General features: G+C 39.2%; 1 protein-coding gene across 2 annotated transcripts in view; it reads left to right on the top strand.

Annotated features, from left to right (window-relative positions):
- The window catches only part of FGD6 (FYVE, RhoGEF and PH domain containing 6), a 114,441-nt gene that overhangs the window by 89,850 nt on the left and 5,807 nt on the right, over positions 1-18,784 (top strand). For both annotated transcript variants that reach the window (XM_043881518.1, XM_043881508.1), the window contains exons 10-20: positions 2,758-2,816; positions 2,900-2,971; positions 3,682-3,750; positions 4,288-4,371; positions 5,149-5,228; positions 11,018-11,120; positions 11,605-11,751; positions 12,584-12,686; positions 14,578-14,705; positions 17,834-17,962; positions 18,573-18,721. In XM_043881518.1, coding sequence (XP_043737453.1) covers positions 2,758-2,816; positions 2,900-2,971; positions 3,682-3,750; positions 4,288-4,371; positions 5,149-5,228; positions 11,018-11,120; positions 11,605-11,751; positions 12,584-12,686; positions 14,578-14,705; positions 17,834-17,962; positions 18,573-18,721 — 1,123 coding nt within the window. The remainder of the gene's footprint in view (positions 1-2,757; positions 2,817-2,899; positions 2,972-3,681; positions 3,751-4,287; positions 4,372-5,148; positions 5,229-11,017; positions 11,121-11,604; positions 11,752-12,583; positions 12,687-14,577; positions 14,706-17,833; positions 17,963-18,572; positions 18,722-18,784) is intronic.

Raw genomic sequence — 18,784 nt, 5'->3', positions numbered from 1 at the left:
TAGACAAATCCATCTCCACTCCATTCATCTTATGAATTTTGATCACGTTCTTGTGCATCCTCCTTTGCATTATCAGATTACAAAGCTGAAAGGTCTTTAACCCATTTTGTAGAGATTCTTATTCATTCTATGAATCATTTTATTTCTTTTTCTCTAACATCTTCTATTCACAAGTTTTATGCTTTAAAGGGTGCTTTTTTAAAGGAAAAGATTGGAGTGGGGCTAGAACATGCCTCTTGTCTTTGGTGAACTAATTTAGTTGAAGAAGGAAGTCTGTGATACCCTTCAGGTAAAGAACAAAGCGGATAGCTTTAAAGTAAGAATGCGCTGAGCTGTATAGAATCATTTGAAAGAGGGAACAAAGTGTGAGGATTCAAGAGGCAAAGTTCTGCTTAGAGGAAAGTGGAACCAGAGATGAATTGACTGGAGATGGTGGACGAGAGGAAGAGTGGACATCAGGAAGATAAATATTTTAGATAGATTTGAACAGATCAGGCCTCAAGAAAACATCTGTCCCAGGGCTTCTGCCTTCAAAGAAAGTCCATTGTTAGCTCCATTTTGCCAGTAAAACAGATGCAGGGCAGAGATTAAGGAGCTTGTTTAAAGGAAATTACACACTTCAGTGAAGACGTGGCTTAGAATAAGCAGTGAAACATGTACTGTATGGTCAGAGGCAATGCAGTACAGTGATGAGATTGCCCAAGGGTGAGGGAAAATGAGACTGTTGATAATATAGCTTTGGAAGGTGAGCAGAAGCGTTAAAGGAACAGAGTCACACAGGGCCTTGTAAAGGGATGACATGGGAAAAGTAGGATTGCAGAATGGGTGGGAGAAGTCAGAGCCTGGAGGCCAGGTGACCAAGTAGCAGCAGCTTTAGTACTCCATCCATTCATTAAATCTTAAAGCGTTGTCCCTGTCCATTAGGAGTTCAGGCAGGTCAGAAAGCAGGGAATGTGTCCAGGCTCACCTCTTGATATCTGCCATGAGGAGTGCCAACTGCAGTAAATTCTGCTATGTGGTTGGAGTCTCTATAAGAAGATACTGCTTTCCTTTAATAAAGGTGATGCCGACAAATTTATTTTTGGTTGCACTGGGTCTTCGTTGCTGTGAGGAGTGGGCTTCCTCTAGTTGCGGTGAGCAGAGCTATTGTTTGTTGCGGTGAGCAGGCTGCTCATTGCGGCGGCTTCTCCTGTTGCAGGGCGCAGGCTGTAGGTGCTCAGGCTCCGGTACCTGCAGTATATGGGCTCAGGAGTGGGGGCCCACAGGCTTACTGCTTTGCGGCGTGTGGAATCTTCCCAGGTCAGGGCTCGAGCCCATGTTCCCTGCGTTAGCAGGTGGATTCTTATTCACTGTACTGCCAGGAAAGTCCAATAGTATATTTAAAGGCTACAGAAACCTCCGGGGTTGATACCAGAAAGAGTATCCCTTGGAAGGTATAGTTAGTCCCTCAGTCATGTCCAACTCTTTGTGACCCCGTGGACTGTAGCCCAGCAGCTTCCTCTGTCCATGGAATTCTCCAGGCAAGAATGCTGGAGTGGGTAGCCATTCCCTTCTCCAGGGGATCTTTCCAATCCGTGGATCAAACCTGGATCCTCCTGCATTACTGGCATGTTCTTACCATCTGAGCCATCAGGGAATCCCAGTAGGTATAGTAGCTGGACCAAAGAAACCTCAAACCCTTTCCAGAAATTGGTCTTTTTTTAAAAAATATTCCTTTCATTGGTAATTACTGTCACTGCCACAGCAGGCTCAGGGGAGTATGCTTCCCTCTTTACCACTCTACCAGTTTTTCTCTGTGGAAGTGGTGCTGTCATACGGGATGACTCTTTGTGTGGATTTGCTAATTAGCATTGCTGGATATTTAACGTCCCTGGCTCCTTCCCACTGAAGGCCAGTGGACCGCCCCATCTTTGTGACCAACAAAAGCTACCTTACACATACCCAGGCCTTCCCTCGGGGAGTACTGCTGTCTTGTATTGAGAACAGCCATGGCCCAGAAGGAGACAAGGGACACTTTTTCCTTTACATGTATAATGAAGACGGTTAAGACTGAGACGTTCAGAAACATTGATAAAGGCAAGATGTTAATAAAAAGAATAAAACACAGGTGAGGCTCAGTAACCCAACTCACAAAATAATGTGTGTAATTTCCTAAGATACAGAGTGCTTCCATGTGGCTTTTTTCCCTCTTGGGATCAGACTAAGAGAAGACAGCTAAGCCCTGACCTTCTTAAATCGAAGGTTCTCATAATTCTGGTTTCCTATCCCAGGATCCTTGTCTGTCAAGGCAGTTTATCCTGGAATGGTCCTCAGCTTCCAGTTAAATCCTATTCATATCCTTGTAGACTCAGCACAAATCTCAGCGCAAAACAATCCTGACTTCCTAACTATTGATATGCATGGTCTAGAAAGTGTCTTTTTTTGTTTTTGGCCATGCTGCATGGTTATGGGATCTTGGCTCCCTAATCAGAGGTTGAACCCATACTCCGTGTAATGGAAGTCCTAACCATTGGACTGCCAGGGAATTCCCTGTAATGTGTCTTCAGAGTCTGTCTTTGGCTCATTTCTTTTCATAAGTACTGTTCTTGCCTGTTTTTCCTTGGTTTTGCTCTCATGGAACTTCACCATGTATATTTCTGCCCACTCACAGTTAACTGAGCTCTTCCACTAGTCGTCTTATTACCTGGAGATGCTCAGTGTTGCATTTCATTGGTAATGATAGTGATCAAATGCCCCTTCTGTTCCTACATATTTTAGATGCCCTTGCTGTTGTTATAGAGGTAGCCAACCACGCCAATGACACCATGAAGCAAGGAGTAAGTATCTTCATTTCAGTGGCTGTTGTACTGTTGTACCTGGGAGCTGATGCCTTCATATGCTCTTCATTCTCTTTCTGTAGGACAACTTCCAGAAACTTATGCAAATTCAGTACAGCTTAAATGGACACCATGAAATAGTTCAGCCTGGACGGGTAAGTGTTTTAGATTGCCTTTTACAAGCTTAATACAATGGATTTAGTCACCATTTGTAGCTATTTTCATTTGAGTTATGAAAATGGGTTTTTTGTTATTGTTAGTCTTCAGTGACCCAATCTGGATTAACTGCATTCATTCTATCCTTTCAAAACATGCATGATTTAAGTCACAGTAACAGGAAGTCCAATTCAATTAGGAGAATGGCAATGGACCCCACAGAGTATCTCATTAAATAGGCTCATTTTATTGTGTAATACTAGCTGACCTCACACAGCTTTAAAGGCAATTTCATTTCAAATCGTTAATGTAAGAGTGAATTTTGAGAGGAGGGGGGAAATTATTGGTGTTTTGATGCTCTTCCTGGAGAACAAAAGTGGCCAAGGGAATGAATTCAGGAAATTTACAAAGTGCAGTTGTCAGGATTTGGCTCAGCCTAGGGATGAAGTACACACTCAGTCAATTACATTTTAGACCACATGGTACCCCTGGGGTCAATATTGGCTTTATAGAATTCTGCTGGCTTATCCAATTCCTAAATGACTTTAAGGGTTTTAAAAGAAACCATGGCTGTAAAAAGCTGCAAGGAAACTATGCCACCCAGCCTCCACACAAAAAATCTGGGTAAAGAAGGTTGAAAAGGAAATTACATGTATACATATATTGTAGTTGTGATGGTACTAAATGGGTGTTCGTTTGGATGAATCAGGTTTTTCTCAAAGAAGGAATTCTGATGAAGCTGTCTCGGAAAGTCATGCAGCCCCGAATGTTTTTCCTGGTGAGTGGCCATGTGTGTTGCTGTTGAGCCCAAGGCAGGGGTAATTGCTTAGTGAAAGGAGACCTTTGTTCAGGCCAGATAAGCTTGGCACGTTCAAATAGCAGTTTTAGTGGGATCTTTGACTGTCTGGAGTGCTTATTTGCATGTCAAGTATAGGAAACAAAGTCTTGTATGGTGCATAACTAGAAATTTACTTCCTTTTTGAATCTAGTTTATTTCATTTCTGATTTGGAAAAATTGATTCTGTCAGTGTTTTGTTTTGGCAGATTATATTTCCTTAGTGGGCTTTAGAATTCAGAAAATGTCAAATTTCTTATAGAACTCGGAAAGAAAGTGCATTTTCCAGAAGTTGCCTTCTAGTAATATTCTAATAGAACATTTTAGGTGGTTCTTATTTTATAAGCAGAATCTAAGTATTTTATTGAGAGAGTTTGAAGCAAAGAGGTAATGTTGTTCCTTTTTTCCTGTGTCTTACGAATATCTTTGTAGCTAAAATTTCTTGCTTTACTTTGTCCTATGAAATGTTTCTACTTTCAGTTTAATGATGCCCTGTTGTATACAACACCAGTGCAGTCTGGGATGTACAAACTGAACAACATGCTGTCACTGGCTGGAATGAAGGTCTGTGCATCTGTTAGAAGATATATATAACTTTTTTAACCCAGATGTATTTAGAGAAAAATCCCTACAATGATCATCTTCTCATAATCCTTCTCTCTTCTGTCTCCATGTGTTCCTGTTCATGTGTTCACTTATTCATTTTTTCCCTCATATATTAATTTAGTTACAAGATATTTCCTGAGAACTGCTATAAACAAAACATGTTAATGACTTAGTGAAAAATACAAACATGAATTGAAGCAGGATTCTTTTGTCTCCACCTTTGCTCTAAACCCCCATGAGTTTAGCAACTAGTGGGGAAGCAAATACACTGCATGTCAACACCTATAAAGTAGATGGTAATAACTAATCACTAAAAGGCACCAAGTTTGTGGGAGCTCAGAAAATAAAGACGGTATAGCTTTTGATGGGACGTGGCGGAGGGATAGTTGACAGTAAGAAAAGAGGGGAGACTTGAGGAAGTCTTTTTGGAGGAAGAGCCAAGAATCTTAACAGAGTAGGTCACATCTGGCCACACTGAGATGTGGGGAAAGGCATTCTTGGTAGAGGGAATAGTGTGAGCAAAGGCCTGAAGGTGGGAAAGTTGGGCCTTTGAGTATGTGGGTGTTTAAATTCATCTGGAGCAGAGAGCAGATGAGGAAGAGTAATGTAGATCAACCTGGATATGAAGGTTGGGGGTGGGTGTCAGCAGCAAGGGCATTGGACAGTTTTAACTGCACATCAGAGATGAGGTTTTCCATAGGATGTGTCTGCTCAGTTCGTTTTGCTTTCTTCCAGGTCAGAAAACCCACCCAAGAAGCGTATCAGAATGAACTTAAGATCGAAAGTGTAGAACGTTCCTTCATCCTCTCAGCCAGGTACATTTTACAATTACGTATAAACATTTGCCAGTATTACAGGCTCAGATACCTGCAACATTTTTCACATTTAGGTTAACAACTAGATTTATTTTTCGCTCTTCTTTTCTCTCCTAATACCATGCAGATTACTTTTTCTTTTTTAAATTTATTTTTAGTAATTTATTTGACTGCGCCAGGTCTTAATTGCGACATGTGGGATCTAGTTCCTTACCAGAGGAAGGAGATCCCTGCTCCTCAGCATTGGGAATGAGGAGTCTTAGCCACTGGACCATCAGGGGAGTCCCCCATGCAGTTTACTCTTGATTTACCATGTAGGGAGAATGTCTGAGAGCTGATGTAGTAGTATGCTAGGAGCACAAATATTAACATGTTCCTCTGCGTGCAGTAATAATGCTAAGAAGTGCTTTGCCAATCATTGTTTTTGAAGTGGATATTTCAAATCCTGCTACAGTGATATGTAATGTTTTAAAAACATCTAGCACAAAAATAAATAAATAAATAAAATAAAAACATCTAGCGCTTATGTTTTACAAGGAAGTTTTCGTATAACAGTCCAAGGTCATAACAAATCTGTTGAGGTAGGTGTCATAAAAGTGAGGAAGACCAAGTACAGAAAAAAATGAGTTGTTTTCTTAAGGCTGCATTGCTGGCAAAGTCAGGATATGAATAGAACTTTTTTTGGTTTTAAATCTGTTGTTATTATAATGCCACATTGCCTCCAATAGAAACCTACAGTGATTTATGTGTACAGCAAAATATATGACCATAATGTAAATCAAGTGCTGAGGAAACCTGAAACTGTATGACGCATACAGGTACATTATTCAGGTTTGGCTAAGTGCCAGGAGTGGATGTGTGGCGGGATTTGACTGGTGAAGGGAGAGACACCAACAGCCCCAGCTTACTCTACTGCCAGATCTGGATAACAAGTCTGGCTGGCTGTCAGACTTCACCTTTGATGTAATCAAAATAGCAACAAACCCTTACATGGTGCTTACTTTGTGCTCGGGACTATCCTGAGTACTTTCTGTATATTAATTCATTAAATCTTCACAATAAATTTTTTAGGTGAGTTACCCATTTTATGGTGAAAAAAGCCAACCAGCTATTAAGTAGCAGAGCCAGTGGAGCTGAAATTTGGATCTGACACTAAAATTCATATTTTTAACTGTTCTAATATTGCCTATGTCCATGGATGTCAAGGCCTCAGACCAAATGTGCTGACTTCCCAAATCAGACCACGGGAGCAGCTCCCTGGGTCATGTCACTCTTCTGAAATAGAAAGGCCACTGCTGTCTGATACTAAATCTCAGGATGACAGGAGAAGACAAATTCTTGTATTCCGGGTTTGTCACGTGCTTCCCAGCTCCTGGCTAGAGCAAGCAGAGCTCTGTCAAGGGAGGGAGGACTTGAAGCATCCTCCAGATCAGTATTTAAAATGTGAAAGTAGGGGACTTGCCTGCTGGCTCAGAGGTTAGGACTCCACGTTTTCATTGCCCAAGGCCCAGGTTCAGTACCCCGTCGGGGAACTAAGTTCCCATGAGCCGAGCAGTGCAGCCAAATTTTTTTTTTTTTTAAAAGAAAGTGAAAAAAAGTTTGACCACCTGAAACTGTGCGATTTTTCCCCTTTCTTTTCTTTCTTTCTTGAATTAGTACAAAAAATGCAAAGAACATCAAGTCCCTGTATATCAGGTTCCTGGCAAATACTTCAGCTTGGTTCTTAAAATCAAGAAATTTATTTTCAAAGATCCAAAGAGGAAATGCTAATAGGGACGTTAGGTTTTCAATTGCACTTAAGTTTTCTAACTAAAATGTGCTTTGATAAACAAATATTCTGTTTATTAAAAAATAAATAATTCAGAAAATGACGGTCAGTCTTTCTTTGGTTGCCTAGATGTTGTGTGTTTTCAGATCTGGCTCCTAAACTGATCTAGTAAGATCATTGAATTTTTAAGTGTGATGGGAAACTATCCAAAGGTTTTAAGCCAAGAATTGGTGTGGCCTCATTTTTCATTTTTAAAAAAGCACACTGTCTGCTCTGTAGAAGTCAGACCACCAGAGACTAGAGTAGAAGCTGGAAGCCCAGGTAGGAGGCTGTCGATGGTGAGGTCTGGACTATGGTTAGACTGAGGTCCAGCCTGCAGTTAGATTTGATGGAGAAAGGGCAGTTAGGGATAGCCTCCCACAAGTCCTGTGTCTGTTGAGTTATGAAGGGTAAGTAGGAGTTGGATAGCTCGGCAAAGAGAAAAGGAGGAGCCTATTGGCCAGTAGGAGTTGTGTGTACGAAGATCCTGAGGTGGAAGGCGGCATGGCGTGTTCAGAGAACTGAAAAGCCCCTGTATCTTGAACATAACAAATGAGAGGGAGAGTGACCCGAGATAAACCTGAAGGGACAGGGAGAAGAATTATGCAGAACCGTCTTGTGGATTTTGGTCTTTAGCCTAAGAGCCACAGGAAACCACTGAAAGGTTTATACAAAGGAATGATGTGATCATATTGGCATTTTAAAAAGAATATCTAGTTACTCTGTGGAGAATAGTTTGAGAGGGAACTGAAGGAGATGAGTAATGGGACAGAGGAAATGAGAGCGGCAGTAAGGTTGAGTCTAGCCTGGACAGTGTATCAGGTTGCTGTGGTAGGTAACTGCGAGCTTTGGGGAGAAAGCAGGAATTTAGGTTCAGATGTGAGTGTGGAAGATCCCCTGGAGGAGGAAATGGCAGCCCACTCCTGTATTCTTGCCTGGAAAATGCCATGGACAGAGGAGCCTGGTGGGCTACAGTCCGTGGGGTCGCACAGGCACACAGGTGCAGAGTGAACGTGAGGCGCCTGTAAATCCTCGGTCAGCACGGAGGTGGTTTATGATGCCAGGAGCTGGATGTCAGAGAGAGACTGGACTAGAGGCATGTCCCGGGGAGTCATCCGTTTAGAGATGATGACCAGAGGTAGCAGATGGACTGAGGGTGCACAGGGAGACCACAGAGTTCCCTGTTAAATCCTGTAATTCTTCGGTCGCACATCAGTCGTCACCTCTGCAAAGCCTTCGCTGCTACCCACATGAGGTAGTTTACTATTTCTGCGTTACTTATCTACTTTACCCTTCCTGTATTATATGGTAATTACTTGTTCTAGGGTCTCACTTCAGTTGGGTGTCAGCACTTGGACGTGAAGTGTACTTTTGTGCCAAGTTCACAGCATCATACCTGGCCCATAGAAGGCTCCCAGTAAATGTTATTCATGTGAACTGAAGTGATGGGGCCTTTGGACCCCAGGGTAGCATCCCACAGTAACACAAGAAGGTCATAGTGCGTCAGGTCTAGCATACCAGAAATCCCTTCTATTGGAGAACTCTTTCCCTTAGAAATTCTTTCCAATCAGTGGAGAAAAGGTGCTTGTTTGATGCAAATTTGCTTTCTGGTAATGTTCACATTCCATAAAGAAAAGAATACTTGGCTTAACTGTGTTTTCATAGGAGGAAGATGCTGATTCTTCTTTTAACCATGTCACAAAAGCAGGGCTAAAATGTCTACACTTGATGCTCCAGGCAAATGTGTGTGGTCTCTGAGATGTGTTTTATCAAGAGCTGATAAACATTGTTTTGGCAGAAGCCCACACAAGAAAAAGCCAGGAATAATTAAATGAAAGAACAGCATATGTGACATGATTTGCAGTCGAATCACATTCCACATGCTCCCAGGGCTCCGGAAAAATCAGGCAGCAATCCTCAAATTAGCCATCTGCCTCTCTGCTTTGTTACCTTTTCCAGTGAAAAATTGGGGAAGGAGAGAAGGCAGGGGAGACAGTAATATTTTATGAATGTTTACCCAGAATCTGGGCCCTATTCTCATAGCATAACTCTTCAGAGAACAGAAACACAGGCTAGAGATGACCTGGTGGTGAAGGGTTCCATCCTTAGCCACACTTGGGTCTGATACCAAGTCACCATTTAATAAAGCAGCCTGTTATCTAAGGCATTGCAAGTGATGCAGTGGTATAGAATCTGCCTGCCGATGCAAGACATATGGGTTTGATCCCTGGGTCGGGAAGATCCGTCGGGAAGGAAATGGCAACCCATTCCAGTATTTTTGTCTGGAGAATCCTATGGACAGAGGAGCCTGGTGGGCTCCAGTCCGTGGGGTCACAGAGAGTCAGACATGACTGAGCACTTGAGCATCCTGAGCATCATATTATCTAAAGCAAATTATCTAACGGTTCAGATCTTCACATTGCTTTTCTATAGATGGAGATGGTGTGTGAAATTGGGATTGGGGGAAAGAGATATTCCTCAGAGGATATGAGGTGTGATGGCATTTGCACAGAGAGCATTCAGCACAGTTCGCAGATATGTGGTAAATGTTAAATTAGCGGCAGCTAGTTGGGACAGTGATGGTGGAATAGTAAAGGTAACTGAGGTGGGTTTTGTTTGGTTTAGAGAGATAGGGGCTATTTCTGTTTTATTTTGGTTTTGATATATAATGAAACTTTGAAAAATATACTAGTTTTAAATTTTTATTTGTAAATTGGGTGCCTTCCTTTTAATATCTGTATGAATGCATTTTCTAAATGGTATTGAAGCCATTTAGTTGGAAGGTTCATTTCTGAGAATGATTATGGTGGGGTAGGTTAAAGCATCTCCTTGATGTGCCCTGGATTCATCAAAATATGCCTAATTGTATAATTTCTTATGATGGAATTTTTCCTTTTAAAGTAATTACTTGAAAGTTACATACTTAGAATGAGGACTACAACGAACCTGCATATTTGGTCACTAAGACTCAAAAAATTACCAGGGTTCTACCACAGATTTTCCTTTTTTTTAAAAGTACTTTAAAACAAATGGCAAATATCAGGTCATTTTACTCCTGCATACTTGAGTATGCTTCTCTTAAAAATAAGAAAATGCACATTTTCTTACACAGTAACATTCCCATTATTATAATGGATTTTTATTATGATAAAATTTTACATTTACTATTAAATTCTCTTTCTCTCTACAAAGATATACACATGCACACACACACACCTAAAATGTGTCTCCCCTCCTGAGTTTGCAAAACAAATGCTCTGATACCAGTGATGATTCTGAGTTACCATAGAAGTTTTTTAGAGGCCCTCTTTGCAAAAACGTAGAACAAGAATGCATTTTTCTGAGCAGGCTATCCCCCTGTTTGGCCCATTTTTTATCTATATCTGAGTCACACACTTCCTGATGAACTGAGGGTAAGAACAGAAAATGTGATGGACTGAATTGGTAGAGGAGCCCTAACAACCACTGAAGGCTCTCTCCCTTATTAACCACGCCTTCAGCTTCTGTTAATGACACCAAAAATATGCTTCCTTTACTCTAGTGCCCTTTCTAGAGTAACCTAAAAATATTTGGTATTGTGTTGTAAATTTGGATTTGAAACTTGATTCCTTGGAATATTTTTAAAATCTAGGATTATATCTCAGGAAGCTCCTTAGTTATATAAGTAATCATAATTATTAATTGCATGAATAGCCCTTAAATTGAACAAAAATACCTCCAAATTTAGGAGACTTCAAAAGCCATTCAGTTTTAGAAAGTGGTATCTTTGGAAAGAAGAAAAGTGTTGTGTTTGCTAAAATGCCATGTGTTCTTTATATGCCCATTGGTTATTTGTGCCCAGAAACCTCCAAGTTGTTGCCTGTGACTCACATTGTTGGAGGGTGGTGGAATCTGTTGCCATGGCAGACGGAAAAAAAAGTAAGAACAAGGCAAAGAATAAGAGCTGACATCTGGCTGATAGAACCTCTTTTGCCCCCAACAGTTCTGCCCCAGAAAGGGATGAATGGCTCGAAGCCATTTCCAGGTCAATAGAAGAGTATGCCAAGAAAAGAATCACATTCTGTCCTAGTCGGAGTCTTGATGAGGTATTGTCTTTTCCTTCATGTGTTTTTTAAGTGCATTCCAAACCATTTTCACCTTAAAGAAACTTTTCCCAGGGGATTAGAAAAGCAGCATATGCTTCACAGAAGGATTGGGTATGTGCATAATTTCAGAGCCTAAATGTTTATTCTATTAATGTCTCCCTACAAGTCTAGGATAGCATATAGCGCATTCATATTTTTTCTGGTTATAAAACCTCACTGTAGAAAACACAGCAGTGTAGTTTGAGGAAGGAACTAATCAGCTCTCATTGCACTACCACCAGCAATGGTAATACGGTTTTGCACTAGAGGATTGTTGGAATGTAGCTAATCTTAACATCCTGAGAAGATGAAAAGTACGATTGTTCCTGTGTCATCCACATCCTTAATGATACCATCAGCATTGTGAGCTGCCAGTGCGAAATAAAAAGGTTTGAGCTGTAGCAGGCAGTGTGCCTAGAAATAATCAGAAGTCACTCTTCTACAGGCTGACTCAGAAAATAAAGACGAGGTTAGTCCTCTTGGATCTAAGGCGCCCATCTGGATTCCTGATACCAGGGCCACCATGTGCATGATCTGCACCAGTGAATTTACTCTGACCTGGAGACGACATCACTGCCGGGCCTGCGGAAAGGTTGGAAAGAATCACAACCCTTCCCTTGTGATTTTCAATAGCTCCATGCTGTACATGGTGAAGAAGTGTATTTCCCCTTGTAAACCATTGTGGGGTAGGGAGGGGAGAGATACTGCCTCATGATTGGTATCCCCCCCTAAACATTTAGCATGAGGCAATCTTGTTAGGGAACTTACTCCTTCTACCCCAAGATTACTTTAGGATGTCAGTAATAGAACATGTTCATTTAAAAAAAAAAAAAAATAACAAATTGACAATTAAATAGATGCTCACATTTATAGGTAATTATTGAAACTACATTTGTCCCAATACTACATTCTTAACAGGAGGAAACTTTCAGTATTGAAGTTACCGTTTGTGATGTTTCTAAGTTTTCATAACATTATCAGTAAAATGTGCATAGTAACAATGAAATCAGAGAGTGACTGTAAAGATTTAAGGGATGTTATTTAGAGAGCATTTAATACAGGCCAGACACTAGGAAGAGGTACAACAGAGGTATTCATGGTTGCAGCAGTGATGATGGCAATGACAGTGATGATGGTACAGCTAATATAGGACTTACTACCCACCAGGCAGCGTTCTGAACATTTTGCACCTGTTAACTCCATTAGTATGTTATTATCTGTCATAAGCAATCAGTGATAATCTGTGGCCTCTTAAATGTGCTATTGTGTGTGAGTTCCCTACATACCTCTGCTGAGTTGTTATTGAGACTCAATGACTATGAACAGGTTTTGAAAAGCAGACTGGGCTATAAACTGTAACTGATGGTTTAGATACAAAGGTTATTTATTCTAAATGAAATGAAATAATTCCAATGTGTTTGCAGATTGTATGCCAAGCTTGTTCATCAAATAAGTATGGCTTAGATTACCTGAAAAATCAACCAGCAAGAGTATGTGAACACTGTTTCCAAGAACTGCAGAAATTAGGTAATGTATAAGTACAGATTTAACTGAAAATTCCTTTATGCCCCAGATGCTTGCAAAAAACCTTCTAGAAGAATCGTCATAGGGCCCATTAGCAATATAATTGGTGATACTTATCTCAAAATATTAAGTATCTTGCTTTCTTAACTTAGTTAAGTTTTTTCTTTCTTTTTTAAAAATTTTTTTTATTTTTAATTGGAGGATAATTACTTTACAGTATTGTGTCAGTTACTGCCACACATCAACATGAATCAGCCGTAGGTATACATATGTCCCCTCCCTCTAGAGCCTCCCTCCCATTTCCCACCCCTCTAGATGTCACATAGCACTGGGTAGTTAAACTTTCTTCACTCCTATTTTATGATGATTCCAGGAAAGGTTGGATTAAAACTTATTTTTATTCTGAAAAGGGTTTTGCTAAGGATTCTAGTTGTAGAAGTATAATCACAGGATGAAATGCTTAGAACAGTTACAAGGTAACTTTAGCTTCTAAGTAATTTTCAAGTTTCTAGTTTCACATCTATGTGTATTACAAATCATTTTTATCAATCAGTCAAGTAGTTCTCTATGAAAACATACCAAGTGGCCCTTTGTTAGCCTTATTCTAATCACTTGGACTGATGTGTGAGGTTTTATTCTACATCTAAATGTGTAGCTTTTTACCAGCTACAAAATGAGCTATATCTGCCCGCAAGTATCCATTCCTCCAGTTAAGATGAATGCAGCTCAGGTCTACATTTTGAGAAAAGATCCTTAGTTAAAATTCCTGAAACTTAGAGGATCTAAACTTTTAAGAAGTTAAAAGTTTGCTTTGAAACTTGGCGATGAAGAATAGCTTTTTATTAGCAGACGAGAATGTCTAAGTGAATAAAACTGGATGACATGCTATTTCAAAATCCAAACATTAATAGAGGAATTGTCTGTTATTTTCTGTACACATTTTCCAAAAAGAAACATTCACCTGATCTTCTGCCAGCCTTATGTTCCTGCCTTTGTTCTCTGAGTATCTAATATCAGCTCAAACATTCAAAATCCATTGTTGAATACTCTTTTTGTCACCCATTTGGTCAATAAATCTTGTCAGATTTATCTTTGAAAACATCTGTCATGCTCTTGACTTCTTCATCACCACCCTAACAAGGCCTTCATTATCTTTCATCTGGACTACTGTCCTAATTTCCTAACAGGTTTTTCTCTTGCGAATCCTTCCCCTTTCCTACTGTCAGATTTAGTTTTCTAAATTGAGTCTACTTCCCAGCCCAGAAGGCTTTTGATTCCCACTGCCTAAAAGACAGTCCTTAGAACCAGTCCTCTTTTTCCCATCTTCACCTCCAAATAGATGATCTAATTTCATATCTCTGTGCTTTTGCTTATGCTGACTTTTCTTCTTGAAGTGTTCTTCCTCCTCTTTTTTGCTTGCCAGACTCCTTCTTATACCTTGATGCCAACTCAAAACTCTCATTCTTTTCCCAGCTTTCTTTGAACCTCTGCAGTCAAAATTAATTACTGCCTCCTCTTGCCTTATAGTCTCTTTTTGAAAATTTTATTCATTGTAATGGTATTTGGTCATGTATTTAGATACTAAATGATGTTAGTTTTTTGTTTTTAAGTCAGGAGAGAAGTTTTTTCAATTTAGTTTTTTAAGTTGGTAGTATATGAACATGTTTCAGAATTCTAAAGGCATAAAGGGCCAATTCTTTCATATGGTTTGCAGTTGAAGTCTTCCTCCCACTCAACTTCCACCCGTTTGGCTTCCTTTCCCAGGGGCCTCAGTGACACAAGTTTCTTAAGTATCCTTCCATGGATATTTTGTGCAACAGTGTTTATTGACTTGGGTTAAATTGAATTGCAGAATGTTTACGTTGGTTCCATAAGTGTACCTGGTTTGTTTTAGATCACCAGCACTCTCCTAAGTTTGGATCCCCTGGAAATCACAAATCTCCTTCCAGCGCCTTATCATCAGTCTTACATAGTATTCCATCAGGGAGGAAACAGAAAAAAATCCCAGCTGCTCTTAAAGAAGTAAGTGTTTCCATTAAACTTGCAACTTGATAGAGGCTGAATTATTCATACCCAGATAGTACTTTAGTTTTTCTCTCATAAAGGAAGATGTCATTTCCCACCATAGACATGTATTTTAATACTGAAGATGAATGTGGCTGAGGCCTCCCTTATCTCCCTTATGACCTGAGTCATTTAGGAAATGACTGTTGAAAGGTTTGGAAAGCATTTTATAGCAGTGATAGAAAGTAAAGATAACTTGGACTCGTGTTAATTTTTAAAATTACTTTGAGGAGACCCCTTATCAGAGGGAAAAAGTCTATAAACTATTGGGGGCATTTTGTTAGCATTTACTCATCTGCATGGCTTATTTTTTTTAGGCATTAGTAGGTTATATACAACTGATATAATAGGTTGTTTACTGATAGTAGGTTGTTCTTCCTTCAACTTAACAGAAAAAATTTTAAGTTTTAATAACCTACAAAGCTTGACCTGCCCCTGGAGCATATCCATAGGCATCACTGATATCCTGTCCCAGTTCCTCAAAGTCAAGTGTTAATCGGCCAATGTCAAGAGATCAAATAGTCCTGACTTTCTAGTCACTCCTATTTTGGTTAGTTTATTAATTGGTTTTGTGCCCCGGAAAGTAGCGTTTTAAATTTTGTTCTCTTGCTTATTTGCTGTGGAGGTGTTCCATCATGAAAAGTGGAAGAAAGGAACTCTAAAAATTTGACCAAGATCATGTTCCTTATGTAAAGTTGAGCACATTTCCTCATGGCTATTGAAACTCTAGGAAGTGATTTATAGCCAGGCTCGTGAAATAGTAAGAATAAGATTTACAGTTCCACTTGCCAAGTTCCATGTGGAACTGGATAAGCCAGCTAAGTGAATAACTCTCAGCTCTTTTTCTTCTGTCATGAAGTTCCTGAATCTAAGTCTACTTTGAAGTTTTTAACCAACTGAAGTAATTTTCAGTTCCTTGTAATTTTTCGCTTCTCCATGTTGATGTCACTGTTTATAAATATAATTCTGACACGTGCTCCCCTCTTTAGTCAGAACTCAGCAGAGTTTTTGGCTACAAAAACTACGGTCTATAGACTAGACTCAACCTTACTGCAGTCCTCTTTTGTACGTCTTTCTACCCAACCACGCAAACGGGCCTTCCACTTTCAAACCTCTGCTTTCTCCCCTGACTCCGCTGGTTCTCAGAGTGTCCTCCAGAGTGGCAGCAGAACCACCATGGAACTTACTTGAAATGCAGATTCTTGGGCCCAAGCATTCTCAGTGATTCAGGTGTATGTCTACTGAAGTTTGAAAACCATTGCTTTGCTCCTCTGTGACCACACAGGGGAAATTAGTTTTGCCAATTAAGCTCTATACAAGTCATAGTAGTCTCCTTGGAAACCTGTGTTTTTTTGTCTTTTGTTTTCAACAGGGGTGAAATCCACATAACATGTAGTTAACTGTTTAAAGATATACAATTCAGTGGTATTTGGTGTTTTCTCAGTGATGTGTGACTGCCGTATTGCTCCAGTTTCAAAACTTTTTCATCACCTCGTAAGAACACCCTGTGTGTGTTAAATAACCGTCCCCCACCCCCTCCCCCTGGCAACCAGGAATCTGCTCTATGGATTTGTTTGTTCAGGATCTGTCATGTAAAAGGAGTCATGCGACATATGATCCTGAATGTTTGGCTTCTTTCACTTAGCGCAGTGTTTCTGAGGTTCAGCCAAGTTACAGCATGTATCAGCACTTTCTTTTTTGTGTCTGAATAGTACTCCTTTTTAAAGATATATATCACAACTTGGCCATTTATCTGTTGATGGACACAGGTTTCCACCTTTTGGCTATTGTGAATAATGCTGATGTAAAACATTGGTATACAGATTTCCATGTGGACTTATGTTTCCATTTGTCTTGGTTATATAACTGGGAGTGAAATTGCTTGACCATATAATAATCCTATGTTTAACTTTTTAAGGAATTGGAAACTTTTTTCTTATTCCATTGATGTTCAGTACATTTTTAGAAATTCATCTTTTAGAATTGCATACATTGGAAACTTCAGTACCCTCAGTAGTGACAGACTGTGTCTCTTGAATTGGAAATTTCATTTATTTTTTTAAATAAATCATTAGAATGAAAGTTTTGTGAATCAATTAGGTGATTAAGCTGGTTTAACACTAATTTTTCTTTTATTTTTTTTACTTTCTTTTAAAAAGATAATAGAGGACTATGATTATTCAGTATTGTGATTAGTCTTATATGGCTATTAAATTAATTGTAAAATATTCTCAAAGAGCAATGTACAGAATATTTTGCACAATGATAGTAACACTTAACCTAAGTACATAGTATCAGTAGCATCACAATGTAACTGCATTTTAAGAGAAACCTCCTTTGAATGTAAGTGTTGTAGTTTTCCTTTTTTTTAATTACTTGGTAGTCTTATATAGGATGTTATTTCTGTATACAGATTTACTTGCACTTAACAGACATTCTAATTTAACATTAGATATAAATTTTCCACTTGGGACTTTGCTGGCAGTCCAGTGATTAAAACACTGAGCTCCCAACGCAGGGAGCAGGGGTTTGATCCCTTTCCAGGGAACTAAGATTTCTACAAGCTGCATGACCCCCTCCCTCCAAAAATAGAATTTCCTGTTTACTTATCTGTTGATATAATTTGTAGAAATCCAAAGTTATCTCAGAAACAAAGTTAAAGGTTTAAGTAATTTTCCCTAACACCCCTAAATGAGAGCAATAAACAACATATACTGTCCCCAAAACACAGCTTTGAAAAGGCCTTTTTGTCATTTGAAATTATTATTCATCTCCTGGGAACTCAGAAAACATAGTGGAACCCACTAAGAAACCTATACATGCAAGCACAGGTAAACCAGGTAAAATTCTGGAATTGCTTCCAAAAGGAAGGATTTTATGCTCGTGGTAATGGCAATATTCAGTCTGTACAGTAGCAGATTTTAAATATAAACAGTTTCATTCTTTTTCTTTTTTTAGTTTCATTCTTAAACATGATATTTTTATGGTTATTGCTTTTAGCATCAATGATCAAAAACAATTTTGTTATTTAAAATTTTGGTTTTGTCTAAAAATGATTAAACTGTGTATGGGGTTTGCTTATTTAGGTATCAGCAAACACAGAAGATTCCTCTATGAGTGGCTACTTGTACAGATCAAAGGGCAATAAAAAACCTTGGAAACACTTGTGGTTCGTCATAAAAAATAAAGTATTATATACATATGCTGCAAGTGAGGTAAGATCTGAAATGGAAACATGAATAATTTGGAGTCTTGTTTTATAGTGCCACCTAGAAATAATTAGTGTTTGCCTAGTCTATTTGTCTACGTTTTTGCTTTTGCTTTGCTTTGAGAGGGGGAGATATTATAGTTGTTTTTGACATGAACAGTGTCCTTGTTTTGTACCTAAAGATACTCAAAGATGTTAGGAATTTTCCATAGTGTTAAGATGTTAAGTTTGGGGGATATCATGTGACTACTGACTACCTCACTAAAGGCAGAAGTTTGGTGACACTGGAGTATGTCACCTTTCTGACCTCTGTTTTTTGCATCCATAAAATGAAAGTAATGTAATTACTCACTTCCCATGGTTGTAGGGAAATAACGTGAAATCAGTGAATATGAACACATTGAAAACTGTCTACTGCAGTGTCTGATGGGTGGGGAGGGGGTGGCCCAATAAATATTGTTGAATAAATGAAAAGTGAATTAGTTGCTAGAATTACCGTTGTTTCATATATGTGTGTTTGTTTGAAATTAAATTAGAGCTTTGCAGATAAAAAGTTGCAGGTCTGAATTTTTTATCATTTTAAAAGTCCATCTTCCTTTGTGTCTTTGTAAATTTAGGACGTGGCAGCTTTGGAGAGTCAACCTTTACTAGGATTCACAGTCACTCAAGTCAAAGATGAGAATTCAGAGTCTAGAGTGTTTCAGTTACTACACAAAAACATGCTATTTTATGTATTCAAAGCAGATGATGCTCACTCAGCTCAGAAGTAAGTAATTTAGGCTTTTTTTTTCATACATGAGATTTCAAATTGTTACTTTAAATGATTGAT

The sequence above is a fragment of the Cervus elaphus genome, chromosome 3 (genome assembly GCF_910594005.1).
Source record: "Cervus elaphus chromosome 3, mCerEla1.1, whole genome shotgun sequence".
Lineage (NCBI taxonomy): Eukaryota > Metazoa > Chordata > Mammalia > Artiodactyla > Cervidae > Cervus > Cervus elaphus.
This window is presented reverse-complemented; position numbering and strand designations above follow the sequence as displayed.